The sequence below is a fragment of the Heteronotia binoei genome, chromosome 3 (assembly GCF_032191835.1).
Source record: "Heteronotia binoei isolate CCM8104 ecotype False Entrance Well chromosome 3, APGP_CSIRO_Hbin_v1, whole genome shotgun sequence".
NCBI lineage: Eukaryota > Metazoa > Chordata > Lepidosauria > Squamata > Gekkonidae > Heteronotia > Heteronotia binoei.
The window spans coordinates 156309722-156331466 of record NC_083225.1 but is presented as its reverse complement, the minus strand read 5'-3'; the positions used below and the strand labels follow the sequence as shown (position 1 = coordinate 156331466).

Genomic DNA, 21745 nt, shown 5'->3' with positions numbered 1-21745 from the left:
TGTAGTAGCTCACAACTTTCATGCCAGTAGCTCACAAAGTAGAATTTCTGCTCACAAGACTCCACAGTTTAGAGGGAACTTTGGTGACAACCTAGTCCAAAACTCTGCATCAGCTCGGCAAAGGGGCACAATAGATGTTAAATAACATCGCAAAGACGACTGCCCCTTGGGGAACACCACACACCAAAGGGTGAAACCCTTTCCCCCAGCACCATAATCTATCCCTGGCTTTGGAGAAATGAGACAAGCCATTTCAAGACTGTTCCATGAATCCCCTCATCAGCAATGTGGTGGATCAACAGGTCATAATCAGCTGAGTCAAACACCATCATTAGATCAAGCAACAAAAACAGTGCTGACCCATCTCAATCCCACTGTCTATGAAGATTGTCTGTGAAAGCAATCAGTGCTGTTTCCATCCCATGTGTGGGATGCAAGCCAGATTGGAATGGGTCCATTGGCATTGGATTAAATCTCAAATCCAAATCCATTAGAATGAGATTAAATTCCAAGCACAAACTCCCAGAGCATGTCTGCTCAACATGACTGGGGGACAGGGGAAACAAGCCTTTAGAAACATGTAGTTAGGCCCTTGCTCAGCTGTCTCAATCTAGTTCAGCATTATGTTCCTAAATGCTCCTGGGAAGTACCATAAACAAAGTATGAGGGCAACATGATTGCCATTTGTTCCCATCATCTAGCATTTGTAAGTATACTGCCTTGAACATTTGCCTGTAATGACCGATGGGCGATCCATCCACAGGTGGAGCAGATAAGAGAAACTCTGAATGTGCAAAGCGGGAAGAAATGTGTCACAACTTGTTTAGCAGCATGGGCAAAACTCACTTTTTGGAGATATTGCCCTCTCCTGCTATTTGATTATGTTTGATACCTGTACTTCTAAGTTTCATTTTGAAAACAGGGCATTTTCACTTATTAGTATAAAATACCGTGATGGATATGGAAACACCACAGTACATCTCACAATTATTATGAAAGGGAAAGTCAAGAGGATTCTCTTCAACCCAGATTATTTCCATAAATTAAATAGACTTTTGTCCATCATGCACCATTTATTTATTTATTTATTTATTACTTTACATTTATATCCCGCCCTCTCTGCAAGCGGACTCAGGGCGGCTTACAGTACACCATAAAAACAGTGGAATATTCTATAACAAGTTGCTGCAGTTACTAAGGAAACAGGTAACAAGGTATACACCTCCGCAAAAAACCAGCCTCAAAAAAAATATAACAAATGATACAAATGTTAATAAATATAACAACCAAACATATAAAGTTAAATTAATCATGAAACAGACAAAGACCACGTTCACACTCAAGTCCCTTTATAGGCGAATTAACGCCAAGAAGATGAGAAGAGTAGTCCAAGTTGTGGCAAAGGTAGATTCTTCTAGGGAGTCCAACGCTCCAGGACGTCTTCATGACTTTTAAAGATGAAATAATCCAGTGCAGCAGGGCACAAGAAACGCAACAGGGCCGTACTTAATCCCGTTTCACTAACAAGCTTCTACGAGTTGCACAAAAACATATAAACATATAAGAATCAGCATCCTAAGAAACAACCATGACAATTTTAAAATATTAAAATGTAGCATTACATACCTTTGGAAAACCATCATACATTTTACAATAGAGCAGAGCTTCAAAGATCTTAACAACGTGAGCACTAAAGAAATCATGCTCAAATAAATACATACAGGTGTTAACCATACGCAGTCAATTAAAGTAACAGACATCCTAGCACAGAAAGTCAATCCCTAAGGACACTTAAAGGAAACACGATAGATCCCAATCATTATTAAATCCATTAGGTACCAAAGTCTTAAATTTGAAGATCCAACCCATTTCCTGTCTTAGCAGCCATTTACTAGGATCAGTTTTTCCATGAAGCCAGATGGGAAATTTTTCCAATACAAATCTTTTTAAAGAGTCAGCATCTACATTTTAATATTTTAAAATGTTTTAAAATGTTCACAAATGTTTTTGTGCAGCTCATAGAAGCTTGTTAGTGAAACAGGGGATCAGGTATGGCCCTGTTGCGTTTCTTGTGCCCTGCTGCACTGGATTATTTCATCTTTAAAATTAATGAAGACGTCCTGGAGCGTTGGACTACCTAGAAGAACCTACCTTTGCCACGACTTGGACTACTCTTTTCATCTTCTTGGAGTTAATTCGCCTATAAAAGGACTTAAGTGTGAACGTGGTCTTTGTCTATTTCATGATTAATTTCACTTTATATATTTGGTTGCTATATTTATTAACATTTGTATCATTTGTTATATTTTTTTTTGGCTGGTTTTTCATGGAGGTGTATACCTTGTTCCTTGCTCCATTTTTCCATGAGTCTCTGTTGGCTGCCTGTTACTAAGGAAACAGCCTTGATTCAACTCTGCTTTGACCTGAAAATGTTTGCACAGTTACCAGCCTCCATGTGGGACCTGGAGATCTCCCACTTTTACAACTGATCTCCAGCTGGAAGAGATCAGCTCCCCTGGCAAAAATGGCTACTTTAAAGGGTGGACTCTAGGACACTGTACCACGCTGAGGCCCCTCACCTCCCCAAATACCACCCTCTCCTGGATCCACCCCCAAAGTCTCCAGGTATTTTCCAACATAGACCTGGCAACCTTAGTTATGGGCAATGCCAAAGTTATCTTTAAAAACATCACATATGGCATATGAAGACTACAATCCCACACACAATTTGTCTTGTGTGTTTTATTTATTTCACAGCAATGAATTTCTTGCAGAACGCCATTGTTACCACTTCAGAGACAGGTTCAGTTTTGTTCATGAGGATCTGCCCACATATCCTACATCTCAACATGGGCAAAAGTCATATTTAATTATTACACCTTTTTTCCACCCACGTTTTGAGACTGTATTTGCATGGGAAAATGCAGAGCTGTCTTCATAGCTGTCCTGGCAAAAAAAAAGGAAAATTTATTCCAGTTCACCATTCAAAACAGAACTGTAGGCAGAAGACATCATAAAATTAAGACTGCAAACCTCAAGCTTGGTTTTGAAAGTTAACAACTCATTCATGTCAGGAGCAAGCGTACTGCTTCTGTGAAAATGTAAAGGCTGTACTTGCCCGAACTACTTAACAATGATAAAGATAGGAGGTGGGATGTGAGACCCATAAGATCCTGAAGATCAGCTTTTGGTGAGCTAATTCATGCCTGAATCTGATCTGTTCAACTTGCTCAAGTTTATGCCCTGTAAATGACAATGGTCATGTAAGCTGTTTCACCTGTGAGAAGAACCACATATATGAATCAGTCTTCAGTTTAATCCATCCAAAGAGAAGCATACTTTCCCAAGCATAATATATTTGCTGATGTATTTATAAACTTATCAGTAACACCTTCCACTCCTTAATCAAATACATGTCTTATGGCTCCATTAGACGCCACCTGGTCCTTTCAGGCCATAAGTTGAATGAAAAAAAAACAATTGATTAACTTAAGTCAGAAGATAATTAAAAACAGTTCAAACTGAGGTTTGGGTCTTCATTTGTTTGATGAGTAAATATCCTTATATCATTAAGCCCCAAAGACTTGATGGGACTTTGAATGGTTGAAGCTTCCAACAGGCAGCACTTAATAGAAAAAGCAAATCCTCCAGAACCAGAGTCAGAAAGGCCAACCCAGCCTAAGGAGTTTAATGTCAAGCTCTGCTTTCAGAAGTATTATCCTCCTACAGCAGCCTAGAGAACACCATAGCCTTCTGCCACATTCCCCGATGTTATGACTTTGCCCTCTCTATTCCAGATTCATACTCCCTCTTATATCTTCTTTCCTATGCATGAAGGACTGTGTCCTACTGTAAAACCAGAACCCTCAACAGATATTTTATGCTGTATCTAAATTGCATTATCATTAAATATCATGATTAAATCCTCAGAAACAGAAATGTCATCAAGAAAACAATGTCCCTGTAACAATTATACCAATCTTCAAAGAAATAGTGGGATCTTGTGGGAGTGTAAAAAACATTAATCATGGTGATTCTTAACAAACCCCTGTAATGTAGGCTAGCATTATCCACATATTTACAGACTGGAAACTGAGAGGGGAAAAGAGTGTTAGTAATCTGAAGCCATTTTGTTAATTTGTAGTGGTTGTTGTTAATTGTTCAGTCACACAGTCAAGTCTGATTCTTTGCGACCCCATAGACAAAGTCACGTCAGGCCCTCCTGTCTTCCACCATCCTCCGAAGTCTGCTTAGTTACATCAGTAATGCTGTCCAGCCATCTCATCTTTTGCTGTCCCCTTCTTCTTTTGCCTTCCATCTTTCTCAGCAGCAGGATCTTCTCCAGTGAGTGCTCCCTTCTCATTTGGTGGCCAAATTATTTGAGCTTCAGCATCTGAGCTTCCAGGGAACAGTCAGAGTTGATTTCCCTTAGGACTGACTGATTTGATCTTCTTGCAGTCCAAGGGACTCTCAAGATTCTTCTCCAGCACCACAGCTTGAAAGCATCTATTCTTCTGCGCTTGGCCTTCCTTATGGTCCAACTCTCACAGCCATACGTTACTACTGGGAATACCATTGCTTTGTCTATACGGACTTTTGTTTGCCATAGCTGTCCTCCCAGGGAGGAAACGTCTTTTAATTTCATGGCTACAGTCACCATCTGCAGTGATCTTGGATCCCAGAAATGTGAAGTCTGTCACGACTTCCATGTCTTCCCTTTCTATTTGCCAAGGTGTGATGGGGCCGGATGCCATGATCTTAATTTTTTTGATGTTGAGTTTCAAGTCTACTTTTGTGCTCTCCTCTTTCACCCTCAACAAGAGGTTCTTTAGGTGGAGGCCTGTACAAAAGCCAGAACTTCAAATAAAAAATATACACTAGTAGCTCATACCACAAGTCTTGACATTGGTTTCAGCCTTGCTACTGAAAATCTTGATACTGAAAATTTTAAAAGCAAATAACATTTTAATGGGAGAATAAAGTAACATGTATAAACTACTGCTCTTCTGATTCAGTCCTCTCCACTAATGTTTCTGCTCAGTTTCTTATGTACTTATGCAAGTTACTTATGGTGAACTGATTTACACTAGATTAACACCATCATCATTAATTAGACTAGATTATCATCACCTTGTCTAATTAAGCACTAAAACTCAAGCAGAAATTAGGATACTTGCTGTAAGTGTATTTCAAGTCATGGAGGAGGTAATAATAGAGTCTACAATACTCCATTTACTGGATAACACTACCGGATCACACCAAGACATTTGTTACTGTATTTTCAAATAATGAACTGCTTTTCCCCACACAAAAGTTTTTAAAGAAAGCCTGACACGACCTCCATTTCAACTAGCAGGGAAGATAACGGAACAAGATTTGAAAGCATGTCAGTCAATATCAAAGAACCCCGTGGTGCAGAGTGGTAAAGCTGCATTACTGCAGTTGGAGCCCTCTGCTCACGACCTGAATTTGATTCCAGCGGAAGCTGGTTCAGGTAGCCGGCTCGAGGTTGACTCAGCCTTCCATCCTTCCAAGGTCAGTAAAATGAGTACCTAGCTTGCTGGGGGGAAAGTGTAATGACCAGGGAAGGCAATGGCAAACCACCCCGTAAAAAGGTCTGCCATGAAAACACTGTGAAAGCAGCATCACCCCAGAGTCGGAAATGACTGGTGCTTGCACAGGGGACCTTTCCTTTCCCAGTCAATATCATTTATGCTAAGGAAGCAAAACAAAGTAAAGTCATAATATGCAAGTACTACCAGACCAAGCATTTGCAGTTATAAAAGCTGGAATTTTACAATAAGTTTACATCTGACTTTCATATGACCTGCAGCAAAGGGGAGAGATGGTATTTAAACATTAACTTTGAAAGTTTATGCTCAACCAGGATTTAAAGGAGAGTAATTGTACTACAAAAGCTTTATCCTTGGATCCTCAAATAAAATTACGCTTTCTAGTCAAGGAGGCTTTAAGATTTCTCTGTTGTTAAGTCAGATCTAAGAAATTTCCAATTAAGACTTAGCCACTCAAGGCAAGGCGGCTTTCTACAGAGTTTTCTAGATCCCTTGCAAGAGGCACAGCTGGGAATTGAACTACACGCACCAGTGAAACAAACTTTTGGATTTACCATGGCTTTCGTGGCTTTAATCCTGCAATTTCATCCTTGCACTTCAAAGGCTGCATGAGGAAAGGGACTCTGACAAAGTAAAAGAAACATCAATTGCTTAAATTGGATGGGAATCAATGACTTCCCCTACAAATAGAGCTGACCAACAGGTTACTCCTGCTGAGTGCAAAAATCGCTGTTTGACATTTCTGTTTGCTAAGCATCTCTGTTGACTCACCAGACACTGTAGTCTCTGTTTAAGACAATGGGGTACACCCTCCATACTCCCTTTGTTTCTAAGGTTACGGTGCAGAGCCTGCCACTTCAACAAAATATAATAGACCAGAGGGGGGGAAATGTGCATCAGGAGAATTGCCTCAAAGCTACTCAAGTAGACAAAGTTTCCAAGCTCTTAAAACAAAGTTGCTGTCTCAGCATTGATCTGAAATCACCCAGGATCCCTTTGGAATTACTAAAGCCTGTTATCTTGTCTGCAAACTAAGCTTAGGTTACTTTTACCTCAATTAGAGATGTGAGAGTGGGGTTGCTTCCAATTCATGATCATTTGGTGACTGGGGCATAGTCATGTGGTTGTTCTGATGGGCAACTCAGCAGAATGTTTCTGTGGTATTTATGGACAAATTACTGATGGGCAGCATGGGAAGCTGTCGTGCACACAGGGCTTGAAGAGCTTTTGTTGTGTGCAAATGCATGCATTTCCATTCTTCTTTTCAGACATTTGGAATGGCTAACATATTTTCAGTTATACCTCTACTATAATACTTATTCTTTAAGAAGACTACTACTATAATACTTATTCTTTAAGAAGTGAGCTAGACTGGCAGAAAACAGCTTTACATGTCAGAAATAACTGAGCCAAATCTGACTTGAAGCAAGAGACTCATTTGCTGGAACTCTGCAGTCCCAATTGCCTTGTTTGAACACTTGTTTGGCCACTACGGGGTAAGGAGTTTAACCCTTTCCATCCATGCCTCTTCTACAATTCAGAATTACCTTTCCCCAGATGTGAAATTGCCGTTGTGGGGTGGGAATTGTTCCAGATTTCACATACAGAAGGGGCCACATCAACATTAACAAGTATTTAGGTATCCAAATACTTCCAGAACAACCAAATTTAAAGAAATGAATTTTAAATCTCAGAAGATCCAAGAGAGGAAAGAACATAAGAATGTTAAGAATTGCCCTGCTGGATTAGACCAGTGGTCCATCTAGTCCAGCATCCTGTCTCACACAGTGCCCAACCAGTTCCTCTGGACAGCCAACAACAGAGCACTTTCCCCTTATGAGCACTTTCCCCTTATGTTGCTTCCTGGCCCTAGGATTCAGAGGATTAGTGCCTCTGAATCTGCAGGTTCCCCTCAGTCACCATAGCCAGTGGCCATTGATAGACCTATCCTCCATGACTCTATCTAATCCCCTTTTAAGTCCTGTGGTCATCACTACATCCTCTGGCAGCAGATTCCAAATTTTAATCACTCTCTGTGTAAAGAATTTCCTTTTTTCTGTCCTGAATCTACTGCCCTTCAACTTCATTGGATGCCCTTGAGTTCTAATATTTTGGGAAAGGGAGAAAGTCAACTCCCTCCACCCCAAGCATAATTTTATAAACCTCTATCATATCCTCCCTTCATCTCTTTTCTGAACTGAAAAGTCCCAGAATCTTCCGCCTATCAGGGAAGGTGCTCCAACCCTGAATCAACTTGGTTTCTCTCTTCTATTCCCCACTCCTCTACTTGCAGCTGCTGGAAAGGCCTTGGGTCAGCTATAGTTCTTGTAGTTGTCCTTGAAAGGGCAGCTGCTGTAAGAGTTCTCTCAGCCCCACCTACCTCACAGGGTGACTGTTGTGGGGAAGGGAGGTAAAAGGAGATTGTGATTGCTCTGAGACTCAGATTCAGAGTATAGACTGAGATATAAATCTAGTATCATCATCATATTCTTCTTCTTCTGTACTTTTTACAGTTCTGTAATGTTGTTTTTGAGATACGGTGACCAGAACAGCAAACAATATTCCAAAATGAGGCTGCACCACAGAGCTGAGGCACTCTTCCTCTCCCCCACAGTTCTTTCCAAAACCTTCCAGGAAACCACTTGGGACCATCAACTGGCATTTATGAAGCCTTCAAGTCCCAATAGGATTCTCCTGTCAAGTCTAATTTGACCCTATCATATCATAGCTTGGCCTACTCCATGAGGGGCGGGTGGGAATTGTTCCAGATTTCACATACAGAAGAGACCACATCAATATTAACAAACAGCACTGTTTCATTTCACTGATTTCAGTGGAAGCATTGGCTTTTATTGGCTGTAAATTTAATCAGCATATAGTCCATTAATTCCTTTCTCCTCATTTCCCTCATGGCCCTAAGCAGAACAATGGAATGGCTGGAAGACAACATAATACAACTATCACCAGGGTCAACAGCAAAAAGCAATTTTATGTCTATTGCATTTTAACACCATCTTTCAAGGTTCTCAGGACAGCAGACATCATTGCCTTCTCTGCATTTTGTCTTCAAAAAAAACTCTGGAAGATAGGTTAAGCAGAGAATGTGTGACTGGTCCAATATCTGCTGCATGGCAGACTGGTGAGTCAAACCTAGATATGCTAGTCCTAGCCTGGCACTCTTACCATTACCGATACCACACTGGTACAGTGGGCTTGCGGGCTTAGTAAAGATTCTTAAGTAACCCATTTGCTCAGCAAGGCTGCCCTTTAAAAAAAAATCTCTATTAAACTGTGATCCAGGCTCCTGCAAAACAGGTTTGCCAAAGAACTACATTTTGCAAATGAATCCACTCCATTTTGTTTTTTCTTTCAATTTCTAAAACATCAAATCTTAACTTTTTTGCCATCAAGTCTAACTAACATAGCAAACCATAGAGTTTTCAAGATAAGAGATGTTCAGAGGTGGTTTGTCATTGCCTGCCACTAATTCCTTGGTGGTCTCCTATTCAAGTAATAAGCAGGGCTGTCCTTTCTTAGCTTCCCAGATCAAAAACATAGCACTAGATTAAATCTGGAGGTTAAGTATAAATGGTTTTTTAAAAGACTACCTGCACAGTTACTTTTTTTTTTTTTTTACAACAGAGAGAAAAAAGCAATTCTGGTCACCGCACCTCAAAAATGATATTATAGCATTGGAAAAAGTGCAGAAAAGGGCAACTAGAATGATTAACTTAGGTTGTGCACTCCACATCACCAGAGGTCAGCTGTGTATTGATTGGATAATGTGCACCCTCCTAAAGAAAGCTAATTGGTTTGGTTGATCCATATAGGGGAAATGTGTTTGCCAGTCAGTCTCAAAAATTGAGCCATGAAATTGACCAAAAAAAAAAACATTACGGGTGAATACTTCAGTTTTTAGTTGCTTGTTCTATTTTGGACACATTTAAACCTTGAACAGAAGTATAAAAAACTGCCAAGTTATCCTTCAAGATAGAAGCTATCTATCCAGGTGGGATGCCAATGGCAATTTTTGACATTAGCACAACTAAGTGGAACCGATGACATCACACCAGTCCTACTCATAGAATCTTGTTGAAGAAGATTCAGTACCTTGGTTTTTTTTCACAGCTGCCAATATTGTTCTGTTTAAAACAATTTTATTGGTAACATATGGTAATAAATCTATTTTTTACATCTTTAATAACTTCTTTTATCTATCCCATATATTACTTTCTACCCACCACTCCCCCCGTTACTTGACCCCCACTGGTGTTATTTACTTAAAATACTAATATTTAAAGGTACCCTTAACTATTAAAACAAAAATTTATATTCTTCTTCTTTCTAAAACTTAATCATTATCAAAAATTGTCCAATGTCTTTTTATTTTCCACTCTTTTTCTACATATCTTCTAAACTTTTTCAACTCAGTCTTAAAAATTTCTACATCATAGTCTCTTAATATTCTTGTTAATTTGTCCATTTCACTCCATGTCATAACTTTTATAATCCAATCCCATTTCTCTGGTATTTTTTCTTGCTTCCACAACTGCGCATACAATGTCCTAGCAGCTGAAAGCAAGTACCAAATTACAGTTCTATCTTCTTTTGGAAATTTTTCCATTTGTAATCCCAACAGAAAAGTCTCTGCAACTTTCTTAAATTCATATCCCAAGATCTTAGAAATTTCTTGCTGAATCATCTGCCAATACTTTTTTGCTCTTTCACAAGTCCACCACATATGGTAGAAAGAACCTTCATGTTTTTTACATTTCCAACATCTGGCATCTTATTGTTCATCTTTGCCAATTTTTTATGAGTCATATACCATCTATACATTTTAAAACAGTTCTCTTTAATACTATGACACGTCAAAAGCTTCATAGAAATCTTCCACAAGTATTCCCAAGTTTCCATCTGTATTCCTTTATTTACATAAATTGCCCAATTAATCATTTGAGATTTCACTACTTCATCCTCCGTAGACCATTTTAAAAGTAATTTATATATTTTTGAAATTAATTTTTCATTGTCTCCAAGCAGAACTTTTTCCATTTCTGTTTGCTCTTTTCTTATTCCTTCAGTTTTAATATCATTTTCCACCAAGCTCTTTATTTGTTGCATTTGTAACTAATCATATTTATTATTCAGCTCTTCAGCAGTTTTCAATTCTATTTTGCCACTTTGTATTTTTAATAATTGATTATATGACAACCACTTTTCTTCACCTATCTCAGCCGTTATTTTTATTACTTCAGCTGGCACTATCCATAACGGTCTTCTCTCATCTCCATATTTCTTATATTTCATCCATGTACTTAGCAAATTATTTCTTATATAATGGTGAGAGAAAAAAACGTCCATCATCTGTTTTCCATAATACTTATACGCGTGCCAGCCAAATTTATTTCCGTGACCTTCCAGCACTAAGAGTTTTTTGTTTAACAGCGTTATCCATAAGAACATAAGAGAAGCCATGTTGGATCAGGCCAATGGCCCATCTAGTCCAACACTCTGTGTCACACAGTGGCCAAAAATGTATATATATATATATATATATATATATATACACACACACACACACACACACACACACAGTGGCTAATAGCCACTGATGGACCTCTGCTCCATATTTTTATCTAAACCCCTCTTGAAGGTGGCCATGCTTGTGGCCGCCACCACCTCCTGTGGCAGTGAATTCCACATGTTAATCACCCTTTGGGTGAAGTACTTCCTTTTATCCGTTTTAACCTGTCTGCTCAGCAATTGCATCGAATGCCCACGAGTTCTTGTATTGTAAGAAAGGGAGATAAGTACTTATTTCTCTACTTTCTCCATCCCATGCATTATCTTGTAAACCTCTATCAGGTCACCTCGCAGTCGACGTTTCTCCAAGCTAAAGAGTCCCAAGCGTTTCAACCTTTCTCCATAGGGAAAGTGTTCCAGCCCTTTAATCATTCTAGTTGCCCTTTTGTGGACTTTCTCCAATGCTATAATATCCTTTTTGAGGTGCGGCGACCAGAACTGCACACAGTACTCCAAATGAGACTGCACCATCGATTTATACAAGGGCATTATGATACTGGCTGATTTGTTTTCAATTCCCTTCCTAATAATTCCCAGCATGGCGTTGGCCTTTTTTATTGCAAACGCATACTGTCTTGACATTTTCAGTGAGTTATCTACCACGACCCCAAGATCTTTCTCTTGGTCAGTCTCTGCCAGTTCACACCCCATCAACTTGTATTTGTAGCTGGGATTCTTGGCCCCAATGTGCATTACTTTGCACTTGGCCACACTGAACCGCATCTGCCACGTTGATCCATTCTTTTATCCACACTAAACAAACTGCTTCCTGATATAATTTTAAATTTGATAGCTGAAATCCACCTCTCTATTTTGCATCTGTCAAAATTTTCATTTTGATCCTTGGTTTCTTCCCAGCCCATACAAATTCTGAAATTTTTCTTCACCATTTATCGAATTGTTTACTATCTTTCACAATGGGAATAGTTTGAAACAAATACATTATTCTTGGTAGAATATTCATTTTAATTGCAGCTATTCTACCCAGCAATGACAAATTAAGTTTATTCCATTTTAACATATCTTCATCCATTTTACGCCATAGCTTCTCATAATTATTTTTAACAGATCAATATTCTTCATTGTTCATCAACTTCTGCAATTTCGGTATTAACTCATCTTTAAAGGATTTAAAATATTTAGCTATATATCCATCTGGGCCAGGTGCCTTTCCATTTTTCATTGCATTAACTGCTGCTTTAATTTCTATTTTTTCAATTTGATCATTCAAAACTTTTCGCATATTTTCTGTTAAGGGTTCTATTTTTTATCTTTTGTAGATACTCATCCATCTTTTCTTTCTTTATTTTAACACCTTTAAACAACTTGGCATAATACTTTAAAAAAATCTCTTTTTATTCCCTCTTGGCTAACCACCCATCTACCACAATTTTATTAATAATTTTATTTTCTCTCTTTTTCTTCAGTTGCCAAGCCAAATACTTTCCAGGTTTATCTGCTCCCTCAAAAGATTTCTGCTGAAGTCTTTTCAAATTCCATTCCAATTCTTTATTTAACAAATGTCTCATTTGCGTTTGTAATATTGTAATTTCCCTTATAATTTTCTTTTTCCCTGGCCTTTTTCTCAACTCCCCTTCTTTTTTCTTTATTTTATTTTGAATGTCCAACAGCTGTTTTTCTTTTGCTCTCTTGTCTTTATTATTCAAAGTAATCAATATTCCTCTTATTACTACTTTATAGGCATCCCAGACCATCTGAAATTCTATATCCTCTTTGTCATTCACTTGAAAGAAAGTTTAGTTTCATTTTCTAGGTATGTCACTATTTCTTTATTCTGTAGTAAATCTTCATTCAATCTCCATCTTCTCAACTTCTTAGACAATTTTGTAATCCACATTATTGGATTATGGTCAGCCCCAATTTTGGGTAAAATCTCTATTTTCCTTGTTATAAGACCTAAATCTTTAGTGGCCCACAACATGTCAATTCTGGAAAAAGTTTTATGTCTTGCTGAAAAAAAGTCCCGCACTTCAGGGTTAAATTTCCTCCATATGTCCTCCAAATTTTCTTGTTTGACCACTTCAAAAAAAGACTTTGGTCATATTCCTTCTTTGTTATTATTTTTTTCCCCAGACCTATCCAGTGAATTCTTAATTGTTCCATTAAAGTCCCCCATTATCAAAACTTGGTCATAAGTCAGTTCATCGAATTGTTGTATAATGTCTTTTAAAAAAGCATCCTTTGCACCATTAGGTGCATACAGTCCCAATAACAATATTTTTTTGCATTTAATATAATTTCTACTGCAACAAATCTTCTATCTTTATCTTTAAATACTAATTTTGGCTTTAATTCTTGTTTAATATAAATCATTGTGCAAATTCTTTATGTTCTTCATAAAATCTACGCAGTTCCTGTGCATTTGTAATTGTGATTCTTTTCCCCTGAAGTTCAAAGCTCAAACCTTCAGGTATTATCCATCTAAACCTCATTTCATTGTCCTGTAATTTTGCTGTCAGTTTTTTGTATGTTCTTCTATCATTTATTACTTGCCTTGGCAACTCCTTCATAATTCTTACTCTGCTGCCTCCCACTATCAATGTCTTTTCAAAGTTTTTGTTCATCTTTCCCACCATTTCTTTTGTCATATATGTTATGACAACATCTCTTGGTAAATTATTTTTCTTGGCATAGAGTGAGTTCTATACATATAATCATACATATTTTTAGTCTCTTCAGGATCTTCCTCCAAAAATTCTGCATTTTTTTTTATTATATATTCCTTCAGGTCACCATTTTCCTTTTCAGGTACTCCTCTCAGACGTATCTGAGTCGCCATCAGTTTGCAGTCATGGATTGTCACTTTTTCTTGTATTTTCAACAAGGTGGAGTCGTGTACTTTCATTCTCCCTCCTGTACTTTTTTAGATGTTTCCTCTGTCTCCTTTCTGAGATCTTCCATATCTTTTTTAATCTCTTCTATAATTTCTTTTTTTGATGCAGTTATCATCTCTCTCATGCCTTTCATCATTCTGGCCTCCATTACCTCTAACTGATCCTGCATTTTCTCCAATGAAGCAGCCCTTGTACGGGTTTGCTTCTGTTCTGCCATTTAAAAACACCGAAAATTTTGATCACCAATTTGAAATTTGACTGTCAAGTTCGAAAGATTAGAGCTTGCTTTTAACAACAAGCCTAATTTTGCCATCCTCAGAGCTTCCCAGACCGAAATATTAATTTTTAAAGTTTTTAAATCCTTCAAAATGGCGGTCGCGACTTTTTGCTTCTCTCTAAAAAATTGTTTCCTTTTCAAGGCTTCTAAAGTCCATTATAAACAATATGTCCAATACTATTTATCTTATCATCATCTCAATTATTTCCAACAGTTTTTAATCTCCCGAACACTTAAAAATATTATTTTAACTTTGACCTCCTTGCAATGGCCGCCGATGTTTCTCAATGGTATTATAATCCTAGAGTAGGCTTTTTGTCAGCTACTTCCTGCTTTGCTTGCCACCAAATCTCGTTTTCACTGGTAAAGAGATCTCACGATACTTGACGTACTTCCTGTGTTGACTGTATATGCTGCAGGTCTGTGACGATGGTGCTCTTTTTTCAAAACCACAAGTAGACCAAACAATAAATTCCTTTCCACTTTTTAGCTCCGTCCTTTAAATTTACAAAGTCCAAATTTCACCTCTTCCTCCCTTCTTCTTCCAAGCTTTCTAGATTTTCATTTCCCACCTTCTGAATTTATTCTGTTTAACTGTAAATAGTCCCGGAATGAAAGATAGTAATCTGTACCTTTTCTGCCAATTAACCAGATCCACACCGGTCTTCTGTAGCTTTAGATGTTTAGCAATGTCCAAGAAGGTTAAGATTCTGTCAAGCTTATGTCAAATAAATGACTCTGAGAACTTCTACAGATGATGAAAATGCAACTCTTCTCCGGAGACCCGTCAAAGCCTCAAAGGAGCACCCCCCTCCGGGACTCCCTTTTAGCCAAGATAAATCTCCTCAAAGTTTCCTGTGCATATCTTGGACTAATCTCTAACTGAGAAAAGTAGGCAGTAGGCATTAATTTGCCTTCCACTACCCGAACAGAAGTTCCAGCCTGCTCCCGTTATGAGAAGCAGCTCAGCTTGGCATTTTCCTCCCCCGGAAGTCGCACAGCTGCCAATATTGTTTTCTTCTATCTGAGAATATGGCTACTGTTCCCTTAAGGGATTATTATGCTAGGGGTACTTATTCCCATAGTAAAAGTTAAGAGACCAATACAGAGAGGATTTTTAATACAAACCCATTTCCCAAAATTACACTACAGCAGTTATCCCACACTGGCAAGCAACTTAAAATACTATGCAATGATAATGTTAATTTAGGAAGTATTTTCTAGTTGCCAGTAAAAATAGTTGATTAACTATTTAGTAAACTTTGTCTTGCATAATGAGTCCTGACAACTGTGTGCATGCAGGCATGCTCATATACTTTGAATACTGAAACAATTTAAGTAATTCACATGGTTTGTAATAGATCTGCTAGTTGTGGCTCTCGTTGATTATGATGTGTTACACTGTATCAGGTTTACAAGATAACTGGCCAAGAAAATGGTAATTTGCATCACAACAGCCACTAATTCCTGCCCTATGCACAATTCTTCATATCGGACTTTAAAGAGTTCTCTTACCTGTTTCCCATCCAGTGTGTACAGGCGCTTAACTACTCCCGAATCCAACTTGATAGCATCAGTAATATCAGTGAGAACCTGCTCAAATGAATGTGCTGTTTTTTTGTTAAGCAGAATTCGGACTGCTTTGCGCGGCTTCACACCACTTCGGATGATTGTGACCAGCTTGGGTCTAATGAAATCCTTGTTCTCCTTAGTATCAGAAGGGCCTCCTTTGGCCGTGGCAAGAGAGGATACTGTGCGAGAAGCGGAGGTGGTTTTAACATTCACTGACCAATTTGGATTTACATTCTTTGTGTACTCCAACTTCTTGAACGGCTCTATTGAACCACACACATAGCTCTCCCCTACAAAAGAGAGAAAATTTTGCTCATTAATGCCAACACATCAGATAATTCCCAACAGTTACAATTTATGTCACAGCCCCCCCCCCCAAGTTCTCTTTTTGACTATGATCCCCTTATACACAGGCCTTTTTTAAAAGCAGGAACACACAGGAATGCAGTTTCAGCTGGCTTGGTGTCAAGGGGTGTGGCCTAATATGCAAATGAGCTCCTGCTGGGCTTTTTCTGCAAAAAAAGCCCTGTGTGAAGCAATGATGATATCAGGGGTGTAGCCTAATATGAAAATGAGTTTCAGCTGGGCTTTTTCTGCAAATAAAGCCCTGTTTATACACTGATTTATTTATTTTATTCAATTTATATCTCAGTCTCCCTGCGTGGGCTTGGAGAAGGCTACAGGTCATATACATCATGACAATAAAACAATATCACAAAAAATCAGGAAAATTAAAAGTTGATATGGTAGTAAAAACCAGCATAAGGCACTGCCTTGGTAGCAATGCTATGATGTACCCTTCTGAATGATGCTGATGATGTTGGCTGCTGATAACAAGGCCAGGGCTATTAGTCAGGAAGGCCAAGAGATGGAGGAATTTGGATCCACTGCCTCAGCTAAAAGTCCAGCAGAACAGCTCCATCTCACAGGCCTTGCAGAATTGTAGTAGATCCTGCAGTATTCTGTATTATACATATACTTTAACATCAATACATTTAATCCCCAAACAGAAGTCATTCTATTCCTCTGGCTATAATGAATTATTAGATTTTTACCAAATAAAAACACACATTTGAAAAAATACATATGCATAATTTATAAACAGACATAAAAGTTGATTTACTTCTAGTACACAGTGATCCCAAGCAGAACTAGATTTGAGTTCAGCAGCACTGTACAGATCAAGATTTTCAGGGAATGAGGTTTCAACAGTCAAACCTCTCTTCATCAGAAAGCTTTGACTCTCAAAAGCTTCCAATAAAACAAGTCCCGTTGGTCTCTAAGGTACTATTGTACACAAATCTAGCTCTTCTACTGCAAACTAACATGGCTAGTATTTGAAACTATTCCAAGCGGACTTATTCCCTTCTAAATTCACTCATGTCAGTAGGCTTAGGAGGGCGCAACTTTGCTTATGACTGAACTGCTAGTGATGATATGGGCAAGAGAGTTATGGTACTTGACCTTCACGAATAGGCTATGAATTTCCAAAAAGCACACTATGGATTGCATCCAGCTGGCTTTTTGGCTGTAAAGGAAAGGACAGTACCCCTCTGAACACAAAAAAGGCTAAGTTTGGGATCATGGAACTAGCATGTACAAAAGCTATCTGGGATAAAGGCTGAAGAATGGACAGGAATAGGGAGGGACTTAGTGAAAAATCCATCTGAATCCAAACCAACCAAAATGACAGAAAAATATGTACCAATAATACACTAGTGCAGGGGTGTCAAACATGCAGTTTGGGGGCCGAATCAAGCCCCCGGAGGGCTCCTATCAGGTCCCCAAGCAACTGGCTGTCATCTGCTTCCTTCTCCCTATATCTTGCTTCCTTCTGCATAACAGCTTGCCTTGCAAGGCTTGCTCAATTGCTCAGGAGCTACAGAGCAAAACCTCTATTTTCTCCATTGGCTGAGGCTCCCCCCCCCAGTCCCCTGGGGAAGGAAGGAAAGAGCCAGAGCTCCCTTTGCCCAGTTCCATGGATCTCATGGGAGAAATACAAAGAAAGCATCCTTAAGACCAATGAGTTTGAAGCATGTTTTAAGTTTTTTAAAAAATATATTTGTGTTTGTCTGTGTCCTTTATAAAATTTATTTCTCTGCTACCTAATCTTAAATAGGTACACATGGCCCAACCCAACATGGTCCGACCCCTTAAAGTCTCAGATCCAGCCCCCATAACAAATGTCTTCCCACTAAGACTGAATCTGGAAGCTGACTTCAAGGATAATAAGAAAAACAAGCTGTAACTTAGTTAGCAACAAAGTCTCTGGGAAGAACAGTAACAATATGGGTGGCCATCCAGTACTTCAGAAAAAGTAATAAAATAGTCTAGAAATACAACATCATAATACACACTTTTCTAATTAATGTAAAATGGAAACAAAACTCTCTTCTCTTAAAGTTTTAAACCAAATACAGATTGAAAGGGAAAGACACTTAACAGCTCTATTTATGGAAGGCAATGTTAAACCCTTATTACAACGGAAGCTTTGAATAACAAAGACCAAATGCTTAACTGTAACAAAGATCTAAGAATGATCAAAAGGAACACATTCTCTTTTATCTGTGTACTCCATCCAACATTTTTAGCACCAATAGTTCAATTATCACAAGGCCAAAAACCAAGTAAGTGCCCTTTTCTTTGTATATAGAAAATTCACCCAACAAGATCATTAATTTTCATGTACCGTTATTTGGTTTTTAAGAAAGGCTTTCTACACTGTGCTTCAGACTAGGGTAGTACATCTACATCAATAAACAGTCAATGTGCTGTGCAGCTTTTTAAAAAGCAAACCTACTTGCTAGACTAATATTTAATTCAACCAAAAAATTAATTTGATACCCTGCATTAAACAATATCAAACAGTTATTTTATGGCTTTAAGTTTATTTTAAAAGTTCACAAATCCCACTGAAATTTAGATCCACTGTATGCATTCACTCTGATTACTATTAGAACAAAGTCTGAATTCAGTGGCACCTTTCTGCTTGTGTATACATGACAGCTCATACCTTGTATAAAACTTTGTTTGTCTTAAAGGTGCCATTGAATTCTTTGTTCTACCACTTCATAAGAACATAAGAACATAAGAGAAGCCATGTTAGATCAGGCCAATGGCCCATCCAGTCCAACATTCTGTGTCACACAGCGGCCAAATATATATATATATATATATATATATATATATACACACACACACACACACACACACTGTGGCTAATAGCCACTGATGGACCTCTGCTCCATATTTTTATCTAACCCCTTCTTGAAGGTGGCTATGCTTGTGGACGCCACCACCTCCTGTGGCAGTGAATTCCACATGTTAATCACCCTTTGGGTGAAAAAGTACTTCCTTTTATCCGTTTTAACCTGTCTGCTCAGCAATTTCATCGAATGCCCACGAGTTCTTGTATTGTGAGAAAGGGAGAAAAGTACTTCTTTCTCTACTTTCTCCATCCCATGCATTATCTTGTAAACTTCTATCATGTCACCCCTCAGTCGACGTTTCTCCAAGCTAAAGAGCCCTAAGCGTTTCAGCCTTTCTTCATAGGGAAGGTGTTCCAGCCCTTTAATCATTTTAGTTGCCCTTTTCTGAACTTTCTCCAATGCTATAATATCCTTTTTGAGGTGCGGCGACCAGAACTGCACACAGTACTCCAAATGAGACCGCACCATCGATTTATACAGAGGCATTATGATACTGGCTGATTTGTTTTCAATTCCCTTCCTAATAATTCCCAGCATGGCGTTGGCCTTTTTTATTGCAAACGCACACTGTCTTGACATTTTCAGTGAATTATCTACCATGACCCCAAGATCTCTCTCTTGGTCTGTCTCTGCCAGTTCACACCCCATCAACTTGTATTTGTAGCTGGGATTCTTGGCCCCAACGTGCATTACTTTGCACTTGGCCACATTGAACCGCATCTGCCACGTTGACGCCCACTCACCCAGCCTCAACAGATCCCTTTGGAGTTCCTCACAATCCTCTCTGGTTCTCACCACCCTGAACAATTTAGTGTCATCTGCAAATTTGGCCACTTCACTGCTCACTCCCAACTCTAAATCATTTATGAACAAGTTAAAGAGGATGGGACCCAGTACCGAGCCCTGCGGCACCCCACTGCTTACCGTCCTCCACTGCGAAGACTGCCCATTTATACTCACTCTCTGCTTCCTATTACTCAGCCAGTTTTTGATCCACAAGAGGACCTGTCCTTTTACTCCATGACTCTCAAGCTTTCTAAGGAGCCTTTGATGAGGAACTTTATCAAAAGCTTTCTGGAAGTCAAGGTAAACAACATCTATCGGGTCTCCTTTGTCCACATGTTTGTTCACCCCCTCAAAGAAATGTAACAGGTTAGTGAGGCAAGATCTTCCCTTGCAGAACCCATGCTGAGTCTTCCTCAATAACCCGTGTTCATCAATGTGCCTACTCATTCTGTCCTTGATAATGGTTTCTACCAACTTTCCCGGTATTGAAGTCAGACTGACTGGCCTGTAATTTCTCGGATCTCCTCTGGAACCCTTTTTAAAGATGGGGGTGACATTTGCTACCTTCCAGTCCTCAGGAACGGAGGCAGATTTCAATGAAAGATTACAGATTTTTGTTAGAAGATCCACAAGTTCAACTTTGAGTTCTTTCAGAACTCTCGGATGTATGCCATCCGGACCCGGTGACTTATTAGTTTTTAATTTGTCTAGCAGTTGTAGGACCTCCTCTTTTGTCACCTCAATCTGACTCAGGTCTTTCAACACCCCTTCCAGTATTAGTGGTTCTGGGGCGGGCAAACACTTCTCATCTTCCACGGTGAAGACGGAGGCAAAAAATGCATTCAGCTTCTCAGCCATTTCCCCATCCTCCTTCAGTAATCCTTTTACCCCATGGTCATCCAAGGGCCCCACTGCTTCCCTGGCTGGTTTCCTACTTCTAATATATTTGAAGAAATTTTTATTGTTGGTCTTTATGTTTTTTGCAATATGCTCCTCATAGTCCCTTTTTGCCTGCCTGATCACAGTCTTGCATTTGATTTGCCACTGCCTGTGTTCCCTTTTATTAATCTCACTTGGACTGGTTTTCCACCGCTTAAAGGAGTCCTTCTTACCTTTTACAGCTTCCATTACTTTGTTTGTTAACCATGCTGGCCTCTTCTTATACCTGTTTGTGCCTTTCCTAACTTGTGGTATGTATTTTATCTGAGCTTCTAAGATTATAGTTTTAAATAGTCTCCAAGCTTCCCCAAGGGTTTTGACCGTATTTACCTTTCCTTTCAGTTTCCTCCTCACATGCCTCCTCATCTCAGAGAATTTACCCCTTTTAAAGTTAAATGTGGTTGTGGCGGTCTTTTTGGGCAACTCCCTATTTATACAAATGGTGAAATCAATAACATTATGGTCACTGTTCCCAAGCGGCGCAATCACTTTTACGTCTCTCACCAAGTCTTGGGCATTACTTAGGACCAGATCCAGGATCGCCCCACCCCTGGTAGGTTCTGAGACCATCTGCTCCATAGCACAGTCATTGAGAGCATCAAGAAACTCAATCTCTTTCTCTCGACCAGAACACATATTGACCCAATCAATCTGCGGGTAGTTAAAATCACCTATTACGACACAGTTTTTACGTTTAGCCGCTATCTTTAATCCCTCCATCATATTATAATCGTCCTCTCTCTTTTGATTTGGTGGGCGATAACAAACTCCCATAGTTAAATTTCCTTTTGGGCCCTCTATTTCAACCCAAAGCATTTCTAAAAGGGAATCTAATTCTCTGACCTCAGTCTTACTGGACCGTATATCCTCTCTGACATACAGAGCCACCCCACCTCCAACCCTTCCCTCCCTATCCTTCCGATATAACTTATATCCAGGAATCACCGT

General features: G+C 39.0%; 1 protein-coding gene across 4 annotated transcripts in view; it reads right to left on the bottom strand.

Moving 5' to 3' along the window:
* Positions 1 to 21745, bottom strand: part of DCLK1 (doublecortin like kinase 1) — a 347460-nt gene that overhangs the window by 298342 nt on the left and 27373 nt on the right. For all 4 annotated transcript variants that reach the window (XM_060234697.1, XM_060234695.1, XM_060234698.1 and 1 more), the window contains exon 3: positions 15807 to 16153. In XM_060234697.1, coding sequence (XP_060090680.1) covers positions 15807 to 16153 — 347 coding nt within the window. The remainder of the gene's footprint in view (positions 1 to 15806; positions 16154 to 21745) is intronic.